The 9,132-nt window shown below is 47.8% G+C and overlaps 2 protein-coding genes across 2 annotated transcripts; both read right to left on the minus strand.

Moving 5' to 3' along the window:
• Positions 1 to 852: 852 nt before the first annotated feature.
• Positions 853 to 1,524, minus strand: ENH_00082590 (hypothetical protein, conserved; the record flags this gene model as incomplete). Its single annotated transcript, XM_013583380.1, has 1 exon — positions 853 to 1,524. One exon carries the CDS (start codon positions 1,522 to 1,524, stop codon positions 853 to 855), a length of 672 nt encoding a protein of 223 aa, XP_013438834.1.
• A 6,006-nt stretch (positions 1,525 to 7,530) lies between these two features.
• On the minus strand, positions 7,531 to 7,875 carry ENH_00082600 (hypothetical protein, conserved; the record flags this gene model as incomplete). Its single annotated transcript, XM_013583381.1, has 1 exon — positions 7,531 to 7,875. The coding sequence occupies one exon, from the start codon at positions 7,873 to 7,875 to the stop codon at positions 7,531 to 7,533; it is 345 nt and encodes a 114-aa protein (XP_013438835.1).
• Positions 7,876 to 9,132: the final 1,257 nt, after the last annotated feature.

Consider the following 9,132-nt stretch of genomic DNA (forward strand, 5'->3'; position numbering starts at 1 on the left):
AGTATCGTGGAGTTGTTTTGTCTCTTTGCTACATATCCCGTGGAATACAGCGCGAAGCGTTCAAAAGTTCGTTAGGCTGAGCAGAATAGTTGCTCAAAAGCAAAGCAAAGTTAAGTCCGTCGGCGTCAATATGCATTCAGACTTTGGCAGCTAGTTTGATTCGGATAATCTAGGCACCGGTTGCTCGCGAACAATGTAGAAGCGGGTGCCAAGAAAGCAGGTGTTCGCCGTACCGCCCGCCTGGAATTTTAGAGAAACTTGCCCTCAAGCGGACGTCACGTCTTTACTTCTGAATAAAAACGATATCAATCTAAAAGATGCACTTTAAAAACAACGATTTGGTTTTTAGCTCATTATCTTGCTGGCTCCCTGGGGATGTGTTGCTCCTTTTCTACCTTGATGTGCAACAAGAAGTACGACGACCTTTGCTCAAGCGGGTAACCCGATTTTGGGAAGCAAGCACTTTTCGGAGTAATTAAACTATGCGCCTCATAGAGAGCTTGGCCCAGATAGCAGAGTAAGAATACACGAAAGGCCCCAGACAAAACTTCAACAGACGTGGGCAACATATGTAAGTTTTCAAGCTAGTATGAGGTGCAAACCGTGCAATGGTGCCCTGAGACCCTTCGTGCCAGCATTCGCCTGACGAACGAGCGACACTATCCGTACCTTCGCCTTCGTCTTCGCATGGGACATATCTTTTGGGTGGTGGGCGTAAGCATATTGAGGCCTCATCCACTGTCATGTTCGCCAGTCTCATATGCTTGCTTGGCAGGGTTCCTTGGGTGTAGTACGGTAAGGCTATCTCTCTGCAGCTTTTCTTCACCGGTCATGGCAGATCGGCAGCTCGCATCACTTGCCGTTCACATAGGTTCTCAGCTTGTCTGACTGGAAGTACCAAGCCACCTTATGTCCATTCAGCCAAACCAACCCTAGTACTAAGTCATAGGGAACGGGCCCCACTAAGAAGTCTCCTGAGTAGTTTGCATGTCCGCACCACATCGTCAACCCCGCCAAGACATGATCAATGAAAAACTGTTCACCGGTAACTACTCTAAACCTGTGCTCTACTTTGAGTCGCCGCACCTTGACCTTGAGCTGTTCGATTGTTTTAGGACTAATGAAGCTTCTGGAGGTTCCTGTGTCCAAGAGCGCGTCACATGGACTTCCTGCCACGTCAACTCGGAGTACCGCTGTCGCACGCACATAAAACAGTGCTCCCCCTTTGTTGTAAGCCTCCTTCGCAGAAGTCTTCCGCCACCACTGAGGCTCAATCTTTGCTTCTTCTGGCTTGTAGCCTTCTCTTGTTACCTCTGTAGGTTTCCTGCTGCCGTCCCTCTTCTCGCACGAAGCCTCTTCTCTCCGGATCGGTGCAGGTCGGGACTCCCACCGCATTTTCCATGGGGGTTTAGCCCTTTGCGCATGCTCATCTCTTGTATTAGCTCTATCCTCCGTGTTGAGTAGTTTGCTTCCCCATCCGAAGGAGACTGGAATGGTATTAGGTACAGTCGCTACTGCACACATCACCCCTTTGCCGTGGCTAGGTGGCCCAAAAGTTTCCAACCACGCCTAGGCTCTGTCGTTTAAAAGCCCTCTCAGCCCTGGGACTAGTGGGCTGTCTACTGCTCTTGCCCCTGTCTTGTCAAGCCCTTCCAAAAGCCTATGCGTTACCGCCTCCCAGCCACTTAAATCGATAGTTCGCCTTAAATGCATCCAATAAGTCAAGGTTGGGCCCACAAGGTGGTCAATAAGCTCGCTCCCCAGTTACGGGGCTCTAATCCCAGTGGTGTGTACCGTCGTTTGATGCGCAACAAAAAGGCCTGCATAGTACTACCATCTTCAGGAAGGATGGGGAATGCTGCGCATGATGCCCACGGCCCCCCCATAGCATTCTTTAACACAGCCGCTGCGGAGTTGCGTTAGTTCCATGTAACATACGGACTGTCTGCTGGCAGACCGGCAACACTAAGTGTAGGTGCCACCTGCTGGGGCTCCCCCTTATGCAGATACGGCCGTTCTGCTACGGTAGGTTTCGGGGTAGCATGACGATGTTGGGCGGGTGGCCCGCTGGGCATTTTTCTTGAGGACATTGCAGACGTCTCCCGAGTTGGGCCGATAACGCGTCCGTTGCGCAGGTGCATTCCTTACCGAGAAAAGCTGCCTGGGTGTGAATCAATAGGGCAAGTATTGCAGGTACTGCGACTCCTAGGTCCGGAAAAGAAAAAATTTAGATTCCGGAGTAGCCCCCAAATGGACTGCACAGCGTTCTCTGCTGCTACTACGTTACTACCTGGCCCACGAATGCAGCGCCCTTTTACAAATCCTCTACATTCAACGCATATCTCATGAAACAAATACCAAACTGTCAATAAAAGCAGTCATCGTTCCAGTTTCCTAAAAAGTCCCTCCACACTCAGGGTCCTTGCTTTCCCCGTGCTGGCCTGATTAGGATTGAAAGTGTGTTGTGGTCTCTTTTTCATGCATTAATTGTGCAACTGCGTGTTCTCGGTTCATAGGAGCCTCTTAAATTCTGCATGAAACTCCTAAACAGAGCAAGATAAACTGAAATGGACGTTGCTGAGTGGCAGTCATCTTCACCCCAGGCAGCAGGAAGAGCTTGCCGAGGTTCTGCTCTGATATACATACAGTTGTTCAGTGCGAAAGGAATATGCAACTCTTAAAGACAAATGAGAAAAGTAATTTGTGGGTTTACTGGTCCGAACCTTTCCACGGATGGCAGAGAGGCGGGGCCGAATGGGTGAAACCATCGGGAAATTCCGTCTGGGAGATTCTCTTGACTGCGGCGGAGTGGCAGTGGCAGCGTCTTTCGTTATATTACTTTTACTGCATACCTAAAAGAATCTCTCTCTGAATCATTTGTACTCGACACTGACGCCATACGAGTCTCTTAATGCACGCCTCAAATGCATCGAGTAACTGGAGCGCGCATTTTAAACTGACGGCCCTTCCTGCTTTATTGGTGGAGCTCCGTCTTTTGATGAGACACTCAGAACGTTATTGCATACTTGGTGTACGAATCCATCCAAAAGCAAAGGTAAAAAGAAAACACATGGATTTGCCTATGCATACTGCGGCGCTGATTGGAAACACAATCGCTCTGGTAGCCCTTTCAAGGCTGAACCGGGCTTGGTGGAGCTGACAACATTCCCTGGAACGCCGCTAACTGCATTTACTGTCTCCAGCGATATTTTTCGCAGTAGAACAGTCGCTGAACGCTCGATGCAAATGTAAAAATACGTTGTTACACAGCTGTGCAGAGGATAAACAAAGATAGTGGATATCGCTTCAAGCTTCGTCCAGGGAGCTTGAGTGTACGAAGCTCTGACGGCGCATTTTGTTTCAACGGAGAGAAACGAACAGCCAACGTTCCCCTGCGCCACAGAGGCTTTAGCCTGATCCGAAGGTTGCACCCCACTCAGCGTATCGCAGGACAGCATCTGCGCTGACAGACGGCCGCGTAGCCTGGAGCGCCGACTCAAAGTCCGCAGCTCCAAGTACCGGCTTAAACTGAACAATAGGACAAAAGTCGGCAAAAAGTAAAGGTTGGTTGCGGGAATGTGCATCATCTGTTGCTTCTAGATTTTAGTCTCGTCATGTTCATTGGCATATAAAGTTCACTTGTATCGGAAGTGTGCATATTTTCCTGCCTCTGATGCTAGTGCAATGTTTACTGGCATCTAAAACATTTTCATTGTACCTGTATGCACTTATCGTTTATCAAATATTTTATTGCAGCGTATTTTCCAAGTGTATGAGGACGGATTCCTGGGAGACTTACAGTACTTCTATCTATGGCTTGTTCAATAGAGTCTTCAGGAATATCTTTCAAGAGGCGACGAACCGGCTGCATTGCAGCCTCTCTACAAAGGCTGCGAAGGTCAGCGCAAGAAAATCCTTCAGTGCGCCGAGCCACTTCTTCTAAATCTGCAGTGCTGTCCAACTGCAAGCATGCAAGATTGGAAGGTTCTAGAAGCAAATGTATAAAAAACGTGCGGAGATAATATAGCAGCAGTGTAACTCCACTGCGCATTTGTTATTAACAAACAAATTTCCACGCCACTGCCAGTGCCTCGCATGCCAGAAAGAGGAGGATTTTCTCTCTGCAACTTACCTGTTGCTGGCTGAGCAAATGGTCGAGTAGGGCTTTTCTGGTGAAGTGATCTGGCAAGGGTATGAGCACGCGCTTCTCCAGACGCCGTCGCAAAGCCTCATCCAAGTCCCTGAGTCACACACTTTTACATCAGCTAGTGTGGTTTTTGGGCCGAGCATCACGGCAGATACAGATCGCATCACTGAAAAATCTTGAAGCACAGTGGTGGGCTTTCAACATTAGTGCCACGACGTTCTAGATCACGAAAAGATGCCTTGATAAAACTTTTTCGTTCTCTGTACCATGGAGAATTCGTTGCAGCTATGACAACGACATGAGGCGACTTCCAGTGATCATTGCTCCCATGTGAGGGCTGTGCTTCAAATTCATGTACTCTAGGCGGAGGCCTTCCCTGTTGGTACAGGCCATCCATCTGTTGCAAGAGCTCGGCCTTGAACCTTTTCGATGCTTCATGCTCTTCAGAGCTTCCTCGACGACTGCATAGTGCGTCAGCTTCATCAAAAAATAAAACGCTTGGGGCTCGTGCACGTGCCACCTGAGAAGGCATTAGAAGTGCCAAGTAGCTTTTTGACTCGAGCTTGAAGGATTTTGCTCTTTAAAAAAATGCTGTGTGGCGCATGCATCGGCGCAGCCTCTCACGTTGAACAGGGCTCGAACCATCTTCTCTGATTCCCCTCGCCACTTGGATACCAATGTTGCGGGTGAGCAGCGAAAAAGTGAAACTCCTGGTACGGATGCGGCAGCGCTAGCCAGCATAGTTTTTCCTGTTTAGGCAGCAAGCAGAATCATGCCTGATAGGCGCTTGCTCCCTAGTGGAACGCACGGAACCTCGAATAAAAAGCTTCTTACTTGACGACTGCCCTTTAAGGATGACCGAGATTTCGTTCGGACTACAGTGGAAGAGCTTTTGGCTAAGCGCACCGGTGCCCACCTGTGCCAGGCGGGCCAAAAAGAAGTACTCCTTTCGACGGCTCCAGAAGGCCGGTAAGGATATCCGGCATTTGTAGGGGCAAGAGCACAGCTTCCCTCAGCACAGATTTTGCAGATGATAGACCCATAATGTCTTTAAAACTTGTCCCTGCAGTTGTTAAATACCTTTGAGCGACCCATAATGACAAAACTGATGCGCCGCCAGCTTATGTGCGACGAACAATGGGCATCCATGCATTGATTTTTAAGCATAGCACTCCTCTGGACGTTCGTTTAACTGCTGTTTTGCTTTTCAGCTACTCGCAGAGTAGGGAGTAGTGTCAGACCTGGACACCGCCAGAAGAGCTCGCGCTCTACCAAGTGCATCAGATCAGTATCGTATTTTTCGTACTCATCAGATGCCTCTTCCCTACAAAGCACAAATGCACCTCATTTAGCGGCTCAGCCTACTGAATCCTAGATGAAGCTTTAGAGTCGATTGGTGCAAAATACATGAGCGTGGCTTGTCAAGTACTGAGCGCATTTTCTTGCTTTCAGCTCATCGTACTGGAGTACGGAAGAATTTATCTTATCGAAATACGATAGCGATCGTTGAGTGCCAGTCCCTGTAAAAGTTACGCAGCGCAAGAAGGATGCAAGTGTATTATACGCTTTTAGCTCGGACTGAATGCTCGAGGGTTATGCACTGAAAGCGGATTAGCATTTTGGCACACGCTGCAAAGGCCTGCATGCTGCGTTGAACATATCTTGCCTTTTTCCGGGGGGTTCTCAATGGAAAAAATCCTGAAGCATTTCACTATAATGCGCGTCATTCCGTACACGCCAATCCCCACTTGCCCGTTATAGACGCTCATACTAGGCGAAATATATGCTGGGTTTCGACGAAGCTTAATATCTTGGCCGAAACAGCAGTCTTGAATCCACAAGCTGTCAGATATCAGTAAAAGCGGATGTTTGTTGCCTTGCTTCAAGGACCACTTAGTCCTGATGCTAGCAGCTTGCTATATATATCAAGATATGTCTTCATGGAAGATTATCGAGCATTCACAAGTGGGCAAGAACATCATTTACTCGGCACGTTGTTAGCAGCGAAATACCTTATGGAGTCAGAGTCGTAGTGTATTGCAACAGTTATCCATGTATGGGGTAGTAGAAGCTCAGCATTCTCGGCCGCCTGCAACCCAGTACTCGGCCAACCCGTCCCAACGAATCGAAGACAGCGGTGGAACGCAAAGTGAAAAAGGAGACCACCCCGAAATAGCCAGCGCTTTGCTCTCTAAAACTTAGCTCATTATTGTCCTACCATCAAAAGTCGAGGCGCCATTCCGGGAACAAGACTTTCAAGCCGAATGGTCCTACATGACATTACCAGATAATGCCATACAGGACGATTTTCACCAAATAATGCACGCTCAAGTGCTTGGCCAACCGCTTGCGTTTCGGCGACGTTGCGTTATGCTTGCAGCTCTACTCTAGGTATTTAATTACTGACAGAAGAGTCTACTATTATTTTCTGATCAAATCCCATTTTGTAAATTGATTCGCGGAAGAAAAGATTCAATACTCTTCACATGTCTTCGGCATGCAGGGCGAAGGTGTTGCAAAGGGAACGACAGTAATTCAATGTAGCATCCATACCTGGACGACGTGTTGATTTGAAGTGAGCAAAAGTCACAAACGCCGCTAAGGTCTCCAGCCTGAATGACGAGTTACAGAAAGTGTTCTTGCACTTTAACAAAGTGGGCGAATGAATTTTTCGGAATAAAGTTAACATTAGTCTCTCTTTCAGCAATAGACCGGATCTGTATTGCGTTTAGCTCTGTAGGTAGTTTTCATCACCTTCATCATATCGAAGAGTATACAGACGGCCTGGCCGTCGAAAGCACCACCTGGAGAAACCTAAATGAACACGGAGCAGCGCTTGTGGCAGTGCTTTGGCTCTTGGCATAGTGTTCGCTGTGCAGAATTTCTTGTGAGTGAGCTTCCTCGCTCCAACACGAGTTATGTAGCATTCCTTTCGGTAAGTACGTAAACGGAAACTAGTGCGGATGTGAAGTCGCGGGTCAACGTAGATGGATTGATAGAGTTGCCATTCACTGATTTTCTCTTTGTCTTACTTTAAAGGTCGCCTGCAGGGCATATTTCCCCTGCTGCAGACGTTTGCGTTCTTCTTTAGTGCCTTCGTAACAGGCCACGCAAAAGCCTGCGGTGCAGCCGTCAATAGCTAGGCAGCCGCCGTTGTTTGAACTCACTCTCAATGTCCCGCGTTCTGTTAGCTTTCTCTGAAAACATCAACTGCACTATCCTGCCACTCTTAGGGGTTCTTGTAGTAGTAGTGGATAAAAGCAATTAGGGCCATTACAACTCATTTCGCAGCTGCTGAAAGGCTGGTTTTTCAAAAGGCAGTTTCCTTTACAAATGCACATTCGGATACTTGCTCGAAAAGTGAGCGAATGCTAAGCTTGTTTTTACTGGTGGCTCTGAGGCTTAAGGAAAGTCTTTGCTGGATATATGCAAAGCACGAGAAACGTGTACATTCCCACCCATCCTACGCCCTGGCCCCAACGCGGTTCAGTCAACAGCTCTTCGTCGTCCTTTGTGAAGAGTTTGCTCATTGTATGGGGTGGCGAAACGCGTTGTGCTGCTGGAGCTGGAGATGGCGTTATAGCGACAAAAGAGGCACTCTTCGTGGCAGTAGTGTAAGGGAAGCGCCTCTGTGAAGCATCTCTGGTGCGGAGACTCTCAGCGCATAGGCGCTCAAGAGACTGCTCCTCTACACAGTTACTTGCTTGCTGCCTTTGTAATCGCTTCATTGCAGGAAAGCACCTGAACTTGAGGGATATTTTAGTATCCTATATGTCAAAATGTATTGAATCAATCTAACTTTTGCGTTGCTGTTGCTTTGCTCTTGCGCTTAGACACTTTCAATTCAAGTTGAAGAGAATCCAGCCAATTCTTGGTCTAGCAGTTGCTGTCTCACCAAAATCCAAAACGACAGGGATTGGGCGGAGCTTTGGTGTGGGTCTTCCTGTGTATCGTGCTGCTCCGTGAATTTCCAGTGTATCAGCTCTTTAAATGCAGCGCATTCGCCATTTCAGCCACCAAAAATGCATCTAGAAAGCTTGGCTGCTGTGTTATGTGGGCTACATCGCGTGCAGTTGTGGGACTGCAGTACTTCTTCTCCACAGTTGATGAAGGCCAGCGGATGTCAATTGCGCACTGACTACAAGCAGAAACCAGACCCTTTATCACGTAAGAGGCCTCTCAAGTTCTGTTGTGCAGAGACGCAGAGACTTGCTGAATGTTTTGGCGGGAAAAGCATGTAAAGTGGCATATCCCTCCACCACTACACAATTTCGCAGCAGGATCTTCAGGCAAAGAACACTGCTTTTCTCCCATGACGAAGATGATGCAGAAGAGACTTACTATATGCATCGCGTGCAGCTACAATCATGCCTAGTCCACAAGTCAATTTCTACCCGTCACAGTCAATGAAATGAATATTCCAAACTCTCTTCCGGTATCACCGGTTTCGCGAGTAAAAGCAGAATAACTCAAACTAAAAATGCGCATTTCAGCTTTCTAACACTAATAATAAAGGCAAACACGTCTGCATAAGGAAGTACGCTCATTCGTTCTGTTTGTTTTGATATATTGGAGCTGCATGCAGCTACAGTCCCTAAAGATGAGTAAAACTGCGTCGGGCGCAATTTTTGGTATAGGGCTACTCCAGTACTGATCTTTTTCTCTGTTAACTTCTCGCTTTGGTGGGAGTAACTCAAGTTTGTGCGCTATGTGAGACACTCTTCCTTGCAGTCTAGCATCTCATACCTCTCACATTGTAATGGTGCGATGTACCGTAGCAATATATACTTATATTGCGGTCATGGCTTTGAAGATGGCGGTATTTTCTGAAGCACTACTGTCAAGCCGTAGTTTAGTGTTGTCGTGCCGCAAACCGACGGCATTAGCACATGCAAGACAGCTGCCATATGTCCTCTTCAGTAGCACTCTCTCTCTCTCTCTCTCTCTCTCTCTCTCTCTCTCTCTCTCTCTCTCTCTCTCTCTCT

This window comes from Eimeria necatrix, genomic scaffold, assembly GCF_000499385.1.
Source record: "Eimeria necatrix Houghton genomic scaffold, Enh_scaff910, whole genome shotgun sequence".
Classification (NCBI taxonomy): domain Eukaryota; phylum Apicomplexa; class Conoidasida; order Eucoccidiorida; family Eimeriidae; genus Eimeria; species Eimeria necatrix.